This window comes from Eriocheir sinensis, chromosome 28 (genome assembly GCF_024679095.1).
Source record: "Eriocheir sinensis breed Jianghai 21 chromosome 28, ASM2467909v1, whole genome shotgun sequence".
In the NCBI taxonomy this organism is placed as follows: domain Eukaryota; kingdom Metazoa; phylum Arthropoda; class Malacostraca; order Decapoda; family Varunidae; genus Eriocheir; species Eriocheir sinensis.
Window position 1 is genome coordinate 17,311,869 of NC_066536.1, and position 20,020 is coordinate 17,331,888.

Below are 20,020 nucleotides of genomic sequence, written 5' to 3' on the forward strand. Positions count from 1 at the left end.
CATGGCATTTTCCCACAATCACTGAAGAACAATAAAAAACAAACATACAGACAGGTTATAAGTCAAAACTCACAATAGCTTTCTGGAGGCCTACCCAACAAATTATGTTATAAAGATATTGTTAAGTTATCTCGTTCACCAACATAGTCTCTGGATATCTCCATCCATATTTAGCATCAACAGTCTTATCAGCAGAAAGTTTAGGTTTATCAGTTATACTTCCGCTAAAATGTCACCAAATATCCATCAACTACAAGACAAACAGTGTGTAACAGGTGGAGTGTTACCTAAGCGGTGACGCGGAAAACTCTATGGACACAGCCAGCCGTGTTTACATTACTCGGCGACTCCCGAGACGGCCAGGCGAACACGCGGGGGTCAGCACGTGTCCTAACCTATGTTCTTACACTTAATTTCGCTTCTGTATCGCTCCTGCAACCACCAGAAAGATAGGACGTCCATCATGTGACGAAATTAATGTGCATGTTTAAGAGTGTAGGAAGATAAATAGGAAGAGGAGATTTTCAATTGCCAATAAAAAGTTCTACAAGATGCTACCATTTAAATATGGATTAGATAATGAAAAAATAAAAGCGAAGATCCCGGAGAGAAATGTTATCTGTGATTACTGGTAGCTCCACGCGGCTCTTCGGCGGGAATTATGCAAGAGATTAAACCCAGATCGACCTGGCTAGTCAATACATTCATGCAATTCGAGTCACGTTGTAATCGGCGAGGCGTCAGAGCCACGGAGCTAACAATATATTATGTAAACCTCAATTCTGCGGCATGCTTCCACACTGAGTGTACTTGTGAAAATTTAAGTGTTGCTCATTTCTAGTAAAAACAATTAGGAGGCAGAGAGGAAAGGGAAGGAGGAGATAATAGATGAGAAACTGGAGTGGAGCAACAGAAGCCTTTTTGAACGCATATTTCCAGAAATCCCGAAACAAAAACTAAAGTGTGTGTGTGTGTGTGTGTGTGTGTGTGTGTGTGTGTGTGTGTGTGTGTGTGTGTGTGTGTGTGTGTGTGTGTGTGTGTGTGTGTGTGTGTGTGTGTGTGTGTGTGTGTGTGTGTGTGCGTGTGCGTGCGTGTGTGTGTGTGTGTGTGTGTGTGTGTGTGTGTGTGTGTGTGTTTAACAGTAGGTGCCAGTACACGTGTGAGGAATGCACTAGAAACCAGCTGGGCGAAGACTGCGACCGGCTGTTTGCACAAGTGTACACTGTTATTGATAAAGAGATTGAGGCCAAGCAAAAATCACAGCATGAAGGTGCTGAAAGTGACGCTACTATTACAAACGAAACTATGGACGAACATGAAAGTAGTTTGAATAGAGTGCCCAGCAAAGCTCTCCCGCCAAACAACACAACACAACACCCGTGTGGTAAACAAGGCAGCGAGCAAACTACCTCAGTAAACACCAACCAAGCTAGTGAGCAGCAAAATGACAAGGTATGTTATTTCTACAAAAACAACAATTGTAAATATGGACTAAGGGGCAGAGATTGTCCATATGCTCACCCCAAACTGTGCACCAAGTATAAGGTTAACGGTTGTGACCCAGTAAGAGGTTGTAGAAAAGGCAAAACCTGCAAATTTCTCCACCCACCAATATGTTATGGATCCGAAAGAAAGCGAGAATGCCTAAATATGGAATGTAGAAAACTACATTTAAAAGGCACTCGCCGCTACCCCTATGACCAAACAATTACCGGACAAACAAGGCAACAATCATCACCAGTCAAGGAGGTACCCAAACAATCACAACCAGCCCCTCAGCCACACAACGCATGGGCAAACGGTCCGCCACACCACACTGAAAAGCAACAAAATGAATCTTTTTTACTCCAACAGTTGCAGCAAATGCAACAAGTGCAGCAACAAATACTACAAATGCTGAAAATAACACCGTGGCAGTGGGGCCCAGGCCACCTATCGCAAGGACACCAACAACAACAAGCGACAACAATGCCAATGCTCTATACAAGATAATAACCTTAAATATCGCCGGCCTCCTACCATACAAATTTAGAGGCAAAATAAAACTGTTCACAGAAATGGCACAAACTGAAAATGCCTTTATAATCTCTCTCACAGAAACACACTTAACAGAGGAGATTAGAGAAGCAGAAATAAAAATATCACACCTTGTACCATACAGGATGGACCGACCAATTCAACGGAAAAAAGGAGGGGTCATCACTTACGTTGATAGCCATTTTGCAGCTAGAACAAAAGTACTTTTCCAGGAATCAAACATGTACACAGAATCACTGGTACTATACATTCAAGACATGGACTGGGTATATACAAACATATACAGACCACCAGCATGCCCAACAGAGAAATTTATGACGCAACTAACAAAGATAAAAGATATCATTGGCTCGCTACCGCCGCCCATGCCCACCATTATACTTACTGAAGACTTAAACTTTCCGCTAATAGACTGGAATTTGGAGTGTGCGTATGGAGGAGCGGAAGACATGCGGACCCAGGCAAAACCTGTCATGCACTTTGCCGAGGAATACTGCCTCAATCAAATCATCGACACTCCTACAAGAGGTAACAACATACTAGACATCGTTATGATAAATAATGATGATATTATGCATAATGTGAGGGTGAATAAAACTAATCTCTCTGACCATAACATCATCACCGTGACTACCAACCTACCTAGAAATACACATCTTAGACTGTCCAGTGAAGTGGAGCAGGCTCCTGATTTTAATTTTAACCAACTCAACTTCCTAAGCGAGTCAGTCTGCTGGGACAGTATAAAGAAAGACCTGGGTGAGCTAAACTGGGATCTACTCATGAGGGACTGTGACCCTGAGGCCCAATATGATACGATCATTAACACATGCTTGAAAATATCAAAGAAGCATGTACCGTTGAGGAGACCGTCTAAAAAGACCTCTCCTTTCAATGGTAACATACCAAGAGACCGAAAAGTACTAATGAGAAAAAGAACAAAACTAAGGAAGAAACTCGGTAATACCAACTACACCAAAATGCTGACGCAACTCGAAAACAAAATTGCCATTATAGAAGAAAAACTTAAAAGATCAGTTGAATCAGAGAATGACCGGAAAGAAATACAAGCTGCGTCATGCATCAAAACCAACCCCAAATACTTTTACAAATATGCTGCTAACAAATCGGTAGTGAGAGCGAGTGTTGGCCCACTGACTGACGTACACGGCCAACCCATAAACAATGCCCAGGATATCGTTGAAGCACTACTGATTCAGTACAAAAGCGTCTTCAGCAAACCCATGGAAGACAAAATTGTCAACCTACCTATGGACTTTTTCAACCAAGGAACTGATCACATATCACACCTGACGGACATAAGCTTAAACAACGACGACATACAGCAAGCAATTAAAGGGGTGGCCACTAATTCGGCAGCTGGCCCCGATCAATTCCCTGCAGTACTTCTTAAAAAATGTGCTGAAGAGCTGAGTGTTCCTCTGTTAAATTTTTATAGAAACTCTCTAGATTCTGGCATAATACCAGAAAAGCTAAAAAGTGCATTCATTACACCAATATACAAGGGAGGGTCAAGAGCAGAGGCAAAAAATTATCGACCAGTTGCCTTAACCTCCCATATTATTAAAGTTCTAGAGAGAATTATGGTTAAAAACATGTCTGCATATCTAGAAAGCAATAACAGAATGAACCCGGACCAACATGGCTTTCGTACTGGGCGCTCGTGCCTCTCACAACTTTTGGCCCACTATGACTCAATCATAGATAAGCTTGAACATAATGCAGATGTCGATGTGGTCTACCTTGATTTTGCGAAAGCTTTCGACAAGGTAGACCATGGCATTTTGTTACACAAAGCCAGACAAATGGGCATTACGGGAAAACTCGGGATGTGGCTGCACTCATTTCTCACTGGCAGGACTCAATGTGTAGCGGCTGATGGTGCAGTTTCTCAGTCATCGGAAGTCGTCAGCGGGGTACCACAGGGATCAGTCCTTGGACCCCTGCTATTCCTGATCCACATCTCCGACATCAATCAGCACATCTTACATTCGACTGTAGCTTCCTTTGCTGATGACACCAGGGTACTAAAGGAAGTCTCTTCAACAGCCGATGCCGAAAAATTGCAAACTGATTTGGCAGCACTCTACTCATGGGCAGAGCGCAACAATATGTCTTTCAATAATAACAAATTTGAGTGCATACACTACAGCTCAGGGGGGACCAACAGCAATGCACACACATATTTAGCACCGGATGATTCCCATATAATAATCAAGGAGCATATAAGAGACCTGGGGATCACTCTGAGCTCAGACGGAAACTTTACCCAACATATCCACAAAGTGGTAAAGAAAGCACGAAGCCAGGCTGGATGGATACTGCGCACTTTCCGGACAAGGGAAAGGAGACCTATGATGACACTGTACAAGTCACTCGTAATACCCCTGCTCGAGTATTGTTGTCAGCTATGGAGTCTATGGAGAGCAGGAGAGAAGCAGGCACTCGAAGCAGTACAACGATCATTCACCAGTAGAATATCTGGCGTCCAACACCTCGACTACTGGGCAAGGTTACGTGAACTCGACCTCTGTTCATTAGAAAGGCGCAGAGAAAGATACGCCATATTATACACCCACAAAGTATTGTCTGGAGAAGCTTTAAATAATTTGAATATACAGTCTAGCATGCACCAGCGACGAGGTCGGCTCTGCTACATTGAAAAAGTACACACCAGAGCAAGCACAAGAGTCAAGACACTCAAGGAAAATACATTCACCATTAGAGGACCACGTCTCTTCAATGCACTACCCAGACACCTACGAGACTCAGTGGAAATGAATTTCGATAGTTTCAAAACTCAGTTGGAGAAATTCTTACGGATAATACCCGATCAACCCAAGCTGCCACACTACCACATCTGCGCCACCAGCAATAGTATCATAGACCAGCTGGCGCAGAGACGAGCAGACGGGTTGTACTAGTGGCGGCGCATCAGCGTGGCCACGGGCGGCGGCTGCTGCCTGCAACTATCACCACAGGAACCACAGGTGTGTGTGTGTGTGTGTGTGTGTGTGTGTGTGTGTGTGTGTGTGTGTGTGTGTGTGTTTTTACGTTGTTGCCTATTGCGCCGGTAGGCATCTTCCCGGTGGGGCCTGATGGTCGGCCCAAGGCTTCTTCCAGGTGGGGCCTGATGGTCGGCCCAGCCCGTTCTGGCGCAGGCGAGTGTTGATAGTGGCGCCATCTTGCATTGGCTCATGCTGCCCCCCGGAACTCGTTCTTGATTCGCTTGGACGGCTTCCTCTAGAGTCCGGGTTGATGGGTGGTCTTCAGGACAGCATGTGGGTAGTTTTAAGCCACTCGGCGGTGACTGAAAAATCCGAGTGGTAGCGTGAGGATTCGAACGCGCGTCGTCCATCACGCGGCGAATGTGGGTCCAGTACGCTATCACTTCGGCCACCGCCTGTGTGTGTGTGTGTGTGTGTGTGTGTGTGTGTGTGTGTGTGTGTGTGTGTGTGTGTGTGTGTGTGTGTGTGTGTGTGTGTGTGTGTGTAAGCTCTCCCCCCTTCCTAGGCCATTCCCTTTGCCTATATTACAAACTCTCCCTTCCTAGGCCATTCCCTTCATACATATTACTTTCGACCATATTGCCCTCACTCATATTATTATACATTTTTCTTGTATTGTCATTGTTGTTGTTGTTGCTGTCCTTATCCTGTTTCATTAAAAGCTTGATTGTACAGAATTTTAAAAGAGTATGTTTTCGTCATCACCAAGGGTTCCGCAGCAGCAGCAAACACGCTTGGGTGGTGGCTGGCTCCCTACCTTGCCCCATCCCAGCGACTCGAACCCTGGGAAAGAAAAAGAAAAGAATGGACGATGAGAGAGGAGGCGAAGAGAGAGATGAGTTGTAGGGACGAGAAGAGATAGAGATGAGAGATGAGAAGGGGCAAGGAGAGAGGAAACGCGGAGAAAGGAGACTTGGAGAGAGGTGAGAATAGAAGGTGAGATAAGGGAGGAGGCGAGAAGAGGGAAGAGAAAAAGAAGGGGTAAGGAATAAAAACAGAAATATAAACATTAAAAATATAGGAAGGGGAAAGAGGAGCACTGGATGAAGAAACAGTCAACATCAGCAAAAAATAAATAAATGGAAGGAGAGAATATACAGGGAAAGGTGAAGGCCAAGGAGGATGGGCTAGGAGGATGATACATAAGGTTGCCTCGAGTGAGTCCGCCACACAACGTCAGAGGCCAGCAGTGCTCTCTTCTGGCTCTTGATACTCTCACGCTCTGTCCCGCCACTCTCTCTCCCTCTCCCTCCCTCTCTTTCTCACTCCACACCCTTTCCGTCTCACCGTAATGGACGCCCCAAGCAACGCCTCCTGCCTCACGGTCGCCTATGAACAAGTAAAGGGATAATAGTGCTGCTGTCTGGGCATATATTCGTATTAATCCGTATTTCCTTTGTACGTTTGATCATATTCTCGATGTACTCATAATTTATCTAAGGAATAGCATGTTGTGTATTTGAAGGACCAGCTCGAACGTTATTGTTCCTCTTCGTCTAATTTCCGCTTTCATATCAGTTCTACGGGCCGCTCATCATCCACGGGACTGCACCCAACATCACGTACAGCGGCCCGATGGTGGAGCTCTTCGATATCATGGCGAAGCACCTGGGTTACTGGTGAGCCGAAAGCCTGTCATCATAGCTGTCTTTGTAACTGTCTGTGCCTTATCTATCTTTGTGTCTGTACTAACACATGCCCTTACACTTGACTGCACATCTATCTTCATACCATCCCCCACTCGAGTCTGTCTTTACAACTGTTCTCACACCCATCTCTCTCCCGCAGTTACCGGCGGGAAGTGTCGCATGATCGGGAGTTCGGGAGACCGCTACCCAACGGTTCCTGGACGGGGATAATTGGCATGCTGCAGCGACAGGTGTGTGGGGGGGGGTCACATTCCACACACGCATCATCTCTCTTGTGTATGCAATAGCTTTCGAAAACACACACTAGACGCTTCTTGGACACACACACCCACACAAGAATCTAACTAAACAATTAAACAAATGCTTCTCGTACAGGATGCCAACGTGACAGGGACGCTGATGTCAGTCACGTGGATCAGGTCCAAAGTGGTGGATTTCAGCACGGCCATTGACATGGACGAGTTTACGGCTTTTTCCGCCCTGCCAGCCTTAACCTCTGACATGTCGGGCTTCGTGAAATCCTTCTCTTACCAGGTGTGTGTGTGTGTGTGTGTGTGTGTGTGTGTGTGTGTGTGTGTGTTATTGGTTCCAGTACTACACGTTTCTGTTTCGCCAGACGTGGGTGCTGCTGTTGCTTAGTTCCCTGATCACGTTCGTTGCGATCTTCCTCGTTTTGCAGCGCCAGGAGAGACTCAACCAGTCGCCCAAGTAAGTTTGCCCTTTCACGCTTTACACACGATAAAATAATGCACGAAGAGGAGTTTTTTTTTTTTTTAAGGTAAAATAATTGACTCAAGGGCAAACACAAACTCACGCACCGCACGCATTATACACGAAGAAGATTTTTTTTTTTTTTGTGTACGGTGAAAGAGTCAACTCAAGGCCAAAAAAACTTGCTTTCACGTTTTGCGCACATCCTATAGAAAAAGGAAATTTTGTAACAGTAAAGGAAACAGCTCAAGGGCAAACACAAACTCACGCGCTGCACCCATTATAGAGAAAGAGGTTTTTTTTTTTTTTTTTTACAGTAAAGGAAGCAGCTCAGTGGCAAAAACAAACAAACAAACAAAAAAAAAAAGCCGCTCTAAGTAGCCTACTGCTCCTTTAAAACTAAATAACATAGAACTGAATGGTTAGGATGCATCACATTGGTCTCGTAGGGAAAAGTTTACGAATAGGGAGAGGAAATGGTGGAGGAGGAGGAGGAGGAGGAGGAGGAGGAGGAGGAGACAGAGGAGAATAACGACAGGAAAAAAAATGTGAATTCTTAGAACTGGGCCGTCTGATACGCGTAGAACGAAAGAAAATGCTGACAATATTTATAGTGTTAACTGTCAATACGATAAGCATGCGATAAGGACCAACAGAGTGCGTGTGCATCAACATGTCTATCTGTCTGTCTGCATGTATGTATGTAGTTATGTTTATATGAATGTATGTATGTATGTTTTTCTTTTGATATCTCGCAGGAGGCGGCGCTGGGGTGACCTTGGCGCCTCAGCGGAATGGCAAGACTACCTACAGCAATCCTCGCTATGGACGTGGTGCAGCCTAGTAGCGCAGAGTGAGTATGTTTGTGTAGCCTATGTATTGTATTAACGCAGAGTGAGTGTGTTTGTGTAGCTTAGGTATTAGCGCAGAGTGAGTGTGTTTGTGTAGCTTAGGTATTAGCGCAGAGTGAGTGTATTTGTGTATGTACTGACACCCCCTCCCTCCCCACCCTACACACACAAACATCGACTAACCGAACAACGCACATGCAGCGAACATTGTACTCAGTCCTTGAGGCACGAGAGGCTTTACGTGACAGGAGTCGAGAAGTTTAAAGATACGAAATCATGTAAGCAACCAGTGGTATCTATTCTTTCTGTGCAGTTCTCAGCTCCTGCTCGTCTCCTTTGACCCCGCTATTCCTCAGGCGTGCCATGGGAAGCCGAAGGGGACGCGGTGAGGATGATGGTGGGCATGTGGCTATTGACGGGCTACGTGGTGGCCATCGTGTACCGCTGTGTTCTCAAGGCTATGCTCATCCTGCCCAGCGTCCGTCTGCCCTTTGATAGCCTCGAGGAGCTGGTGCAGTCAGGTCTCCCCGTAGCCGTAGGAGACGCCACAAGCATCCACGTGGAGATCATGGTGCGTAATGAGGCCGGGTTTTGTGTGTAGATGGAAGAGGCTGCGGTGGTAGAGTTTTTTGGTACTGCTGCTGCTACTACTATTATTACATATGTTACTACTACTACTACTACTACTACTATTACTTTTACTAATATTACTACTACTACTACTACTACTACTACTACTACTACTGCTACTACTACTACTACTGAGCTACCCAATATCATGCACGGCAGCAAGCGAAGAACACGTCCACGCTGGGCAGGTTGCGGCGGGTGGTGGTGGCCGTTCCTTCGTCGCTCGCCAACCTGTACAACCAGAAGGCGGTCGAGGGCGAGGTGGCGGGCATGAGAACCGACACCGTCTCCAAGTTTATCCTGAGCGACGACTTTGCCAAGGTATATGCGGGGTGTGTCGGGGCGGGGGAGGAGGGGTCGTAATGATCTATACCTTGTTCACGCTAACCCGACAAATGACTTGAAATGAGTCCCTCCCAACCTAACCAAATCCAGCATCCAGCAATAAGATCTAACCGTTCCCATTATCCACCAACCATACGCTGCCTGATTTGAGGAGGGGGAGTGGCTAACTTGTGGATCAGCCAATGACATGCGCTTACTTGGGAAGGGGAGGAGCTTATTCGCCAGGTTAACGTGAACGAGGTATAGCCTGTAAGCTGTTATTAGGCTTTCTAGAGCGGCATTATAATTTTTTTTGTGTTGGGCCTTTAGTCTTTGCCGCCGTGGATAGCAGCGTCTCTCCTAGGTTCGACTCCCTGGGCGGTGTTTCACTTCCGAAGTCGTGTTGGATTAGATGAAAGCCTTCGGGTAATCTCCGTTCACTCGATGGTCTTCCAGCAGTCGATTTAAAGGTGACAAAGTTAGGTTTTACTCCGGATATATTTGCGGTATCTTACAGACCTCTTTGTATTGTATCGTCTCTTCGCTATGATGGGTGAGTTTGGCTTCGTGATTGATATGACGATCGAAAAAGAACCTCGTGTACCCTCCACAATCTCTCGCCATTTGACCTGCTGCGGAGATTACAGATCGCACGCATCCTGGACACGTGTTGTTGTGGGCGGTGACATGGAGCAAACGTGTATTGCCTGACTGCATTGTTAACATCCGTCGGAGTTATCGCACCGACTATCCGTTCTAAGCAGAAGATGACTTCATAGACATCGGCGATGCACTTCATGTGGAGAAGGTAGAAAAAAAATTGCTCGCTTCAGGAAAAAAAAAAAAAAAGGAATTCCAAGGCGGAAAAGTAAATATACACACTCTGCTCAGTACTGTCGAGAAGATTGCAACGTGGTCGTCTACATACCACGTGTAAGAATCTAAACTGGGCCACATCTAAAAACTGAAAATTAACGCTGCTCATATTCTACACCGCCGTCACGCCACCATCAACATAACACGCATAAGAATCTAAACAGGGCCACATCCAACAACTGAAGAAGAATGTACTGCTTATATCCTGGACCTCCGTCACGCCACCATCAACATAACACGCATAAGAATCTAAACTGAGTCACATCCAACAACTGAAGAAGAATGTACTGCTTATATCCTGGACCTCCGTCACGCCACCATCAACATAACACGCATAAGAATCTAAACTGAGTCACATCCAACAACTGAAGAAGAATGTGCTGCTTATATCCTGGACCTCCGTCACGCCACCCTCTACATAACACGCATAAGAATCTAAACTGAGTCACATCCAACAACTGAAGAAGAATGTACTGCTTATATCCTGGACCTCCGTCACGCCACCATCAACATAACACGTATAAGAATCTAAACTGAGTCACATCCAACAACTGAAGAAGAATGTACTGCTTATATCCTGGACCTCCGTCACGCCATCATCAACATAACACGTATAAGAATCTAAACTGAGTCACATCCAACAACTGAAGAAGAATGTACTGCTTATATCCTGCACCTCCGTCACGCCACATCCAACAACTGAAGAAGAATGTACTGCTTATATCCTGCACCTCCGTCACGCCACCCTCTACATAACAAGTGTAAAAACCTAAACTGGCTCACATTAAAAAATGAAGAAGAATGTGTTGCTTGCCCGCTCTCAACTCTACAAAAACTACTATCACAACGAGACAAAGACCAACTTTCTTTCATTTTCTCATCTGACACGTGTCCTATTGCCGTTCTAACCAACAATAACTAACAATGACGTAACATTCGACCATATAATTACAGCTGCCAAGTTTCCTTTGCATATAACACCACATGAATCCTCCATACGCAAGTCTCAGGCAACAGCATATCATGAGCCTCCCTTTCTACCCCCGTTCAGGTCGGCAGGTGTCGGGCCTACATCATGTCCCGCGGTTTCTTTGGGCCGAACAGTCTGAGCCTCGCCTTCCCCAAAGGATCTCCTCTCAAGGCACAGTTCGATCCCATGTAAGCAAAACTATTAAACTCCTTGCAGTATTTTTTTTTCTTTTTTGGTGCGTGTGTGTGAGAGAGCGCAGCATTGTATATCTGTAACACGTAATAAATACACAATTATCATGTCATGTCGGATTCACACACTCGCTGTTTGTGTTTATCTTCATATGCTATTTCACACACTCACCGCATCTGTTTGTGCGCAGCAGTATTTGTATGTAAAGCGAAGCAAAGGCACCGGTCTCAAGTTTACTGCATCTACATATGAATGAGTCTCATGTAGGAATAAAGGGACATATTTTTAAGCATTTCGGCGCCCAAGCTCACATATTCAACAAGGCTTTTCATAAGAGTTTGTGTCATTTCCTTGGGTAGCTTTATGACCCTGGTGGTAGTTTGACTCTTCTTCTGTACCATGAACCTAAAGACACTCATTAAAATCCGACTGATCTCCTCTTTTGGTCTTTGGAAATTATTGATGTGAGAGGCGGAAGCGTCTAAAAATAAACTGACCACATTTGACATGACTGGGTATTGACTTCACACACTCAGCGTCTCTATCTGCGTGTTTTTGTGTGTGTCCAGCATTGTCAGGTTCCGGGAGTTCGGGATCATTCAGAAGGTGTTCGGCGACGCCCTGTCCAAGGCCGCTGATTGCTTCAAACCCTTCCAAGCCACCCACGCCCTCTCGGCCAGGCGACCCCTCCACCTGGACGACTTCTACGGCGTGTTCTCTCTCTTCGCCGCTGGTAAGGGCTAACGAGGATGTTGCTTTCTCTCTACCTGTCTATCTATCTATCCCTCTGTTCATCTATCTTACTATCTATATACTCTAGTCTAATACGCTGACGGTCATTTTTCATCCGTTTCCTCCTTTGCTCCCACAGGCATCCTCTTGGCGTCCCTCGCTTTCCTGGTCGAGGTCATACGCGGGTCACGGAGACGTTTGAAGGACTGAGAGGACCGACCAGTGATGCACGGACTCATCTCTGCCTCTGAAGAACGTTTTCCGGCCATCTGGGACTTAGAGAACGTGCTCAGAGTCAGACAAGCATAACTTCTTTCCCTCTTCCTCCTTCAAGACTCAATTTTAGATGTTTGTGCTTTGTGTGTTTGTTTATACGACTTCGGCATCTTATATGTTGGGTAAGGAAGAGGTCTAGGCCCAACATTCTAGACCTCTTCCTTACCTCTAATCCTTCTGCTTACTCTGTCAAACTGTTCTCTCCGTTGGGCTCCTCCGATCATAACCTTATTTCTGTATCCTGCCCTATCGCTCCTGTACATCCTCTGGACCCACCGAAGAGGCGATGCTTCTGGCATTTTGCTTCAGCTCGGTGGGACGACCTGAGGATGTACTTTTCATTCCGTGGAATGATTACTGCTTCCAGGAGAGAGACCCCTCTGTGTGTGCTCAGCGCATCACAGAGGTGATTGTCTCTGGAATGGAGGCATACATTCCACGTACTTTCTCTACTCCTTATGCTAAAAAGCCTTGGTTTAATCATGCTTGTTCTCGTGCTATTAAAGATAGAGAGGCAGCTCACAAAAGGTTCCAGAGCCTTCGAACTCCCGCTAACTTTGATCTTTACATTTCAGCCCGGAATCGTGCCAAATCTATTCTCCGACTTACCAAAACTTCTTTCATTAATAAAAAAATGTCAACACCTTGCTTCTTCTAATTCTTCCCGTGACTTCTGGCATCTAGCCAAAAATATCTCCTCCAATTTCACTTCTTCCCCTTTCCCTCCTCTCCTTAATCCTAACGGCAGCACTGCCGTCTCATCTGTCTCTAAAGCTGAACTCTTCGCTCAAACTTTCTGTAAGAACTCCACCCTGGACGATTCTGGGCATATTCCTCCTACTCATCCCCCCTCTGACTCCTTTATGCCTGTTATTAAGATTCTTCCAAATGATGTTTTCTATGCCCTCTCTGGCCTCAACTCTCAGAAGGCTTATGGACCTGATGGAGTGCCTCCTATTGTCCTTAAAAACTGTGCTTCCGTGCTGACACCCTGCCTGGTCAAACACTTTCGTCTCTGCCTGTCAACATCTATCTTTCCTTCCTGCTGGAAGTATGCCTTTGTACAGCCTGTGCCTAAGAAGGGTGACCGTTCCAATCCCTCAAACTACCGCCCTATAGCTTTACTTTCCTGTCTATCTAAAGCTTTTGAATCAATCCTTAACCGGAAGACTCAAAAGCACCTTTCCACTTCTAACCTTCTATCTGATCGCCAGTATGGATTCCGCAAGGGGCGTTCTACTGGCGATCTTCTTGCTCTCTTAACTGACTCTTGGTCATCCTCTCTTAGCCGTTTCGGTGAAACTTTCTCTGTTGCGCTAGACATATCGAAAGCCTTCGATAGAGTCTGGCACCAGTCTTTGTTTTCTCAACTGCCCTCTTTCGGATTCTATCCCTCTCTCTGTTCCTTTATCTCCAGTTTCCTTTCCGGCCGTTCTATCTCTGCGGTGGTAGACGGTCACTGCTCTTCCCCTAAACCTATCAACAGTGGCGTTCCACAGGGCTCTGTCCTATCACCCACTCTTTTCCTGTTATTCATCAATGATCTTCTTTCCATAACAAACTGTCCTGTCCACTCATACGCCGACGACTCCACTCTGCATTATTCAACTTCTTTCAATAGCAGACCCTCTCAACAGGAAGTACACGACTCCAGACTGGAGGCTGCAGAACGCTTAACCTCAGACCTTGCTATCATTTCCGATTGGGGCAGAAGGAACCTTGTGTCCCTCAATGCCTCAAAAACTCAATTTCTCCACCTATCAACTCGACACAATCTTCCAAACACCTATCCCCTATTCTTCGACAACACTCAGCTGTCACCGTCTTCAACACTAAACATCCTCGGTCTATCCTTAACTCAAAATCTCAACTGGAAACTTCATATCTCCTCTCTCGCTAAATCAGCTTCCTCGAGGTTGGGCGTTCTGTATCGTCTCCGCCAGTTCTTCTCCCCCGCGCAGTTGCTATCCATATACAGGGGCCTTGTCCGCCCTCGTATGGAGTATGCATCTCACGTATGGGGAGGCTCCACTCACACAGCTCTTCTGGACAGAGTGGAGGCTAAGGCTCTTCGTCTCATCAGCTCTCCTCCTCATACTGATAGTCTTCTACCTCTTAAATTCCGCCGCGATGTTGCCTCTCTTTCTATTTTCTATCGATATTTCCACGCTGACTGCTCTTCTGAACTTGCTAACTGCATGCCTCCCCTCCTCTCGCGGCCCCGCTGCACACGACTTTCTACTCATGCTCATCCCTATACTGTCCAAACCCCTTATGCAAGAGTTAATCAGCATCTTCACTCTTTCATCCCTCACGCTGGTAAACTCTGGAACAATCTTCCTTCATCTGTATTTCCTCCTGCCTACGACTTGAACTCTTTCAAAAGGAGGGTATCAGGACACCTCTCCTTCCGAAATTGACCTTTCTTTCGGCCACCTCTTTTTTGGGAGCAGCGAGTAGCGGGCTTTTTTTTTATTGTTTTCTTTTTTTGTGTGTGCCCTTGAGCTGTCTCCTTTGTTGTAAAAAAAAAAAAAAAAAAATCCACGTCAGCGCTCACGAGACGACCATGAGAACTCTATACTATATTCGCTCTGTTCTTTTCTTCGTAAACTGTAGGAGTGCGTTATATGAGGGAGGTAAAGGAGCGAGAGATCAGTCCAACATTATCAGGTTGCAGTCACTATTCATATCGGGTAATTCGTATTTAGTAGAGTTATTGGTCCGCAGAAGTAATAAAGGTTACCTGATTCGCATGCAATCTCGCCTTTGTTCATTGTTTACTCCCTGCATGATTATCCAATGAACTGTATCACATGGCGCTGTTTGTTTATTTGTGTGTGTGGTGGGGGGCTCTGTGTGTGTGGGGGGGCGGTTGTGGGAGGGTATGTGGGTGTCACCAAACAACGCAATAAACCAGGAAAACAAAAAGCTATTGTAATATTGATGGCCACACAATTTTTTATGCACAATCATTTACGGTTTAATCACGTATCGGTAAACCACTTCCCCAATCGCACGGCACTCCATACAGGTATTAGTTTCGTCGATAGTATAATGATACGAACCTGACTTGGATACACCAATCATTATTATAAATAGTTCAGTCTAGCTCACCCCGGCCTCCACCCAAGTGTTGCTAGGGCTCATATTATCAGACTCTTCGAAGGCTTAGTCGATCTCTAAAAAAAAAAACGTTCTCGCAAAAGTTGTCGGGGTTTTCATGGGTAGTTCCCTGAGCCTGGCGGTAATTTTGCAAGGCTCCCGCTCTATGAACCGGACACATGTCAACCCGACGTAGCTCTTCTCTGGGCTTGAAAAACGATCGTAACAAGAGCCACAAACGTTTGACAATACCAGTGCAAGCCTTTCTTGGAGTTATATGCAGAAATCCACCCCAAGAATAACCGAAAATAGGTCAACATAAAGGCTTCTCATCGAATCTTAATATGTTGCGAGGCATCATCTTTAGAACTGAATAAGACTGTCCCTGTTACATAAAACAAGCAATCCGCGACACCTAGGGTCATATTCTTAACATTTCGGCGGCCAAGCACACATAACTGACACGATTTTCATAGGAGCTTTGGGCATTTTCAGGGGTAGTTTAATGACCCAAATAGTAGTTCGAACCTTCTTCTGTACCATGAACCTAAAAAAACCTCATCATTAGAACCCGATTGATCTCCTTTTTGGCGGCCAAGCACACATAATTGACACGATTTTCATATGAGTTTTGGGCATTTTCAGGGGTAGTTTAATGACCCAAATGGTAATTCGACCCTTCTTCTGTACCATGAACCTAAAAAAACTCATCATTAGAACCCGATTGATCTCCTTTTTGGCCTTTAGAAATAGCTGATGTGAGAGGCGGAAGCGTCTGAGAATACCAACCTGGCTAAACATTTCCCGCGGAACCTCTTAAAAAATAGCCCAATCAGCAGGGAAAATAACAACCTTGGCAACACCTCACAATTTCCGCTCTCTTCTTTCCTTCGTGCGTTATAGGGGTACGTTATATGGAGGAGGAAAAGGAGCGAATGGCCGGTCCAACGTTGCCAGGCGGTCACTATGCATGCTGTAAATTAATTGGTGGGGGTGGAAGGGGTGGAGATGAGTGTGTGTGGGGGAGTTGGGGGGATGTTCCAATAGTTCATAGGTACCCATTAGACGTACTTCACCGGCGCCAATCTAGTCATCGCCATTGTGTACCTAAGTAATGAATCATGACCACGTTGAGATTATAGCTTACCACATTTTTTTATATATATAATTTTCGATGACGCCATGTTGAGCCTTTGTGGTGCAACGTAAAATGATAATGATGACTTATTGCAGCGTTTTTTAAAGATAATGAAAGATATCGCTATACATATACAGCTGAATTGCCGAGTCCAAAAGGCGGAGAGATAACAAGATGGTAATGAAAGTGTTGTAGTTGGTTATATTTGATCCGTTTGGATGATTCTATTTACTCTGTTTCTTTACCGCATTCCACACACGCATAATTTCTCTCTTGCACATCCAGTAGCTTTTTAAAACACCAAATAGACGCTTCTTTTACATGCACACATAATAAAAACTAACTACACAAATAAATTAATGCTTCCCGTGTAGGGCCCCAACACGTCAATGTTTTATGCAGTGATCTCGGAAGGCGTCTAAATGGTTTTACTCGTTGTTGTTTTTCTGGGGGATCAAAAATCTTACTGCGTGGGTCTCGATCGTCTTGACACGGCTGACGCCCGATGCACAGAAACTAAGGCGGGGTAGAGAGTTCATTACGCAAAGTGGTGGAAAAATACAACTCTCTATAGACCAAGTGTATAGCATGTATCCTTTAGTGTCTGATATGCTTCCTCACTTGTGCTCTCCTCCCACTCTCTTCAATATCTGCGATAACGTCCCCTCTACCCTGCGTCTCTTATGTGTGACTGCTCCCCCCCCCTCCTATTCCACCTAGCGCAAGAGTCGGCTTGCCACTGAAGGTCGTGCACAGCGTGAATAGTAGAAAACATTAGGTGTCATGTATTTACTGCAGTGAGCTATGCTAGGAAAGGAGCCTTCACGCATTTAAAATAAGAGCAAGCGGCTTCTTAATCATAATTACAGGGACCCGCCCATTGGGGCTTAACGTATAAAATGATAAGCAAAATGTGTGATAAACAGTATACCCGTGGAAGTCCAGCGAGAGAGAAGGTCGCCGCCTGCGCCCATCCCTCCCCCCAACAATAACAGCTTGCCTGTCCACAAGCTCTACAATATATAGTCCTTTATAAGCAAATAAAGAACTCTGTATTGTAGAGAGGGCACGGTATTTCTTCTTCTCCTACTCTAATTATTTCTCTCTACTCTTTTTTTTTATACAATTACCCACTTTCCACTCTCACGGTACAACCCTCCTTCTGTGTACATTACAAACACCTCACACATTGCCCCCTCGAGGAAGAGCTGCCGCCTCTCCACGATGGCTATCAGTGCATTTTTGGTAGCCTTCCTGCTCTCCGCTAGTATTCCTAGTGTGTATGGAACCGAAGGAGGTATGAACAGCACCAGCTTTTGTGTGTGTGTGTGTGTGTGTGTGTATTTACCTAGTTGTATTTACCTAGTTGTGACATACGGGAAAAGAGCATCGCTCGCGCTGTCCCGTCTACATATCCTCTCTTATCCAACTTTTCCTTAAAATCATGAATGTTTCTTGCACAGACCACCTCCTCCTCCAGTCTATTCCATAGCTCAACGCTTCTGTTTGGGAAGCTAAACTTTTTCACATCTCGCCTACACGTGGTCGCCCTCAACTTCTTTCCATGTCCTCTTGTTTCTCTCTCGCTCCACAGGTCCTCTCTGTCCAGATTCTCCACCCCGCTCGCCACCCTGTACACCGCTATCAGGTCTCCTCTTTCTCTTCTTTTCTCCAGGGTTGTGAGCCCCCATGCTATTGAGTCTCCCCTCGTAAGTCCGATCCCTAAGTTCCGGTACCATCTTAGTTGCCACTCTCTGTACTCTTTCCAGCTTTCTTATGTTCTTCTTTTCGTGAGGAGACCAAACCACTGCTGCATACTCCAGCCTTGGCCTTATCATTGTAACTATTATTTTCTTCATCATCTCTTCGTCCAAATACACAAATGCCGTCCTTATGTTCCTCAGCAAATTCATAGTTTGTCCCGTTATCCTGTTGATGTGTTTGTCTGGTGACATGCTCTCTGAGATATTCACTGTGTGTGTGTGTGTGTGTGTGTGTGTGTGTGTGTGTGTGTGTGTGTGTGTGTGCGTGTGTGCTTTCAGAGGAACTAAAACTAAGTAGCTACATATGAAAACATCTTTAAGGTAAATGAATATCTCAAGCTGATAAACTTTTGGTAAAATCTCAATAAAAAAATATTGGAGGATGGCAAATAAAAAGAAATATATAAACTGACAGTGAATGAGAGAAAAAATGAAAAAAAACGCTTTTACTTTGAGGGCAGACAATGAGTTCAGCCAGGGGGCGCCAAAAGGGGTTGGGAGGTGTATCGGCCCAGGCCACGAGTACTTCCATTAGAGCAGTAGGGACATGGGAGGGGGCCGCGAGTGCCTGATATCCCGCAGGTGTTCTGGCCTCTTACCGATAAAAAACTGATAACAAAAACCTTGCCAATATGGAGGGCGGTAAGTATTCTTTGGGACATAGCATAATACAGTTCACTCCGTCACTTTTTTATCGGAGTTGTCTCAAAAGTTAATCAGCCTGAGATAGTCGCCTAGGAATTTTCTCTTTCTCCTAAACGTGCATTTAGTGATCATATGTCAGTCCGTTTTTTAACCCGGTAGCAGCGACGGGCCTAATTTGTGGCTTTACCATGTATTAGCGACAGGCTAAATTTGTGCCATGATATAAACCCCCCCAAAAAATAGATGATGCATAAACTGACCACAATGCGTTGATATATATTATGAAATGGTTTACGTGAGGGATGATTTTTTCTCATTTTTCTCGTTTAGAGTAGCCTTTAAGAAACATGATCCACGCAGCTACCGGGTTAATAGGTTTTCGTAACGGACAAACGGACAAACAGGTAGGCGGAGAAGGACGAACGCATTACTGGGTGTCTTTGAGGTGCCGATAAGAGATAACATTGACGTGCATGATTCGCCCACCAAGAGGCACAGTGACGCCCACTAAGCTTCGTACACACGGCACTCATGAAAGTGCCCAACCAATCTATCTTTCCCCCTCTCCCTCTCCCCCTCTCCCCCCATACCCCCTTTCCCCTTCTCCCCCTCTTTCCCCTCTCCCCCTCTCCGCCTCTCTCCCTCTCCCCCTCTTTCATTCTCCCCCCTCTCTCCCTCTCCTTCACTCTGTCTCCCCCTCTCCCCTTCTCTCTCTCTCTCTCTCTCTCTCTCTCTCTCTCTCTCTCTCTCTCTCTCTCTCTCTCTCTCTCTCTCTCTCTCTCTCTCTCTCTCTCACACACACACACACACACACACACACACACATACACACCATCGATACTGAAAAAAACGTAAATTAAAATGCAAAAGACTGTCATGTAACGTTGTATGGCGAGGCGGTGCACCTTCCGTTCCAGGTGGAGGTGTATACTAGACGCATAGAACCTTGTTTATTAAGTCTACGTCAACAGAGGGGCCGCAACGCTCCCCCCAGTTACCGTATAGCCTTGGTGGGCGAATATGCCGGTTAGTGACAAAGAGATAAGGAAGACCCGTCTGTAACAGGATTGCCGTGGTGGGGAGTGCCTGATATGA

General features: G+C 45.6%; 2 protein-coding genes across 5 annotated transcripts in view; both read left to right on the plus strand.

Annotated features, from left to right (window-relative positions):
- The first annotated feature begins 292 nt into the window (after positions 1-292).
- Positions 293-12,274, plus strand: LOC127004650 (glutamate receptor 1-like). Of its 3 annotated transcripts, XM_050872701.1 has the most exons (12): positions 324-5,048; positions 5,776-6,405; positions 6,585-6,685; positions 6,855-6,945; positions 7,091-7,249; positions 7,332-7,423; positions 8,185-8,279; positions 8,634-8,848; positions 9,067-9,228; positions 11,159-11,265; positions 11,839-12,002; positions 12,141-12,274. In XM_050872701.1, exons 2-12 carry the CDS (start codon positions 6,358-6,360, stop codon positions 12,209-12,211), a joined length of 1,305 nt encoding a protein of 434 aa, XP_050728658.1. In that variant the 5' UTR covers positions 324-5,048; positions 5,776-6,357; the 3' UTR covers positions 12,212-12,274. The 3 variants fall into 3 exon arrangements, 2 of the variants coding, with proteins under 2 accessions (XP_050728659.1, XP_050728658.1); XM_050872702.1 differs by lacking the exon at positions 9,067-9,228 and having other exon boundaries at positions 309-5,048; XR_007757905.1 differs by lacking the exons at positions 6,585-6,685; positions 6,855-6,945; positions 7,091-7,249; ... (5 more) ...; positions 11,839-12,002; positions 12,141-12,274 and having other exon boundaries at positions 293-5,048; positions 5,776-6,357.
- A 5,156-nt stretch (positions 12,275-17,430) lies between these two features.
- The window catches only part of LOC127004657 (uncharacterized), a 9,840-nt gene continuing 7,250 nt past the window's right edge, over positions 17,431-20,020 (plus strand). For both annotated transcript variants that reach the window (XM_050872720.1, XM_050872721.1), the window contains exon 1: positions 17,431-17,814. In XM_050872720.1, the coding sequence (XP_050728677.1) occupies positions 17,742-17,814 (73 nt within the window). In that variant the 5' untranslated portion in view covers positions 17,431-17,741. The remainder of the gene's footprint in view (positions 17,815-20,020) is intronic.

Excerpts from the sequence above, each read along its gene's own strand:
- LOC127004650 (XM_050872701.1), top strand. The coding sequence starts at position 6,358 with ATGGACGCCCCAAGCAACGCCTCCTGCCTCACGGTCGCCTATGAACAA. Across the intron at positions 8,280-8,633 it reads GTGCAGCCTAGTAGCGCAGA|GCGTGCCATGGGAAGCCGAA; the intron begins GTGAGTATGTTT and ends GCTATTCCTCAG. Across the intron at positions 11,266-11,838 it reads AAGGCACAGTTCGATCCCAT|CATTGTCAGGTTCCGGGAGT; the intron begins GTAAGCAAAACT and ends GTGTGTGTCCAG.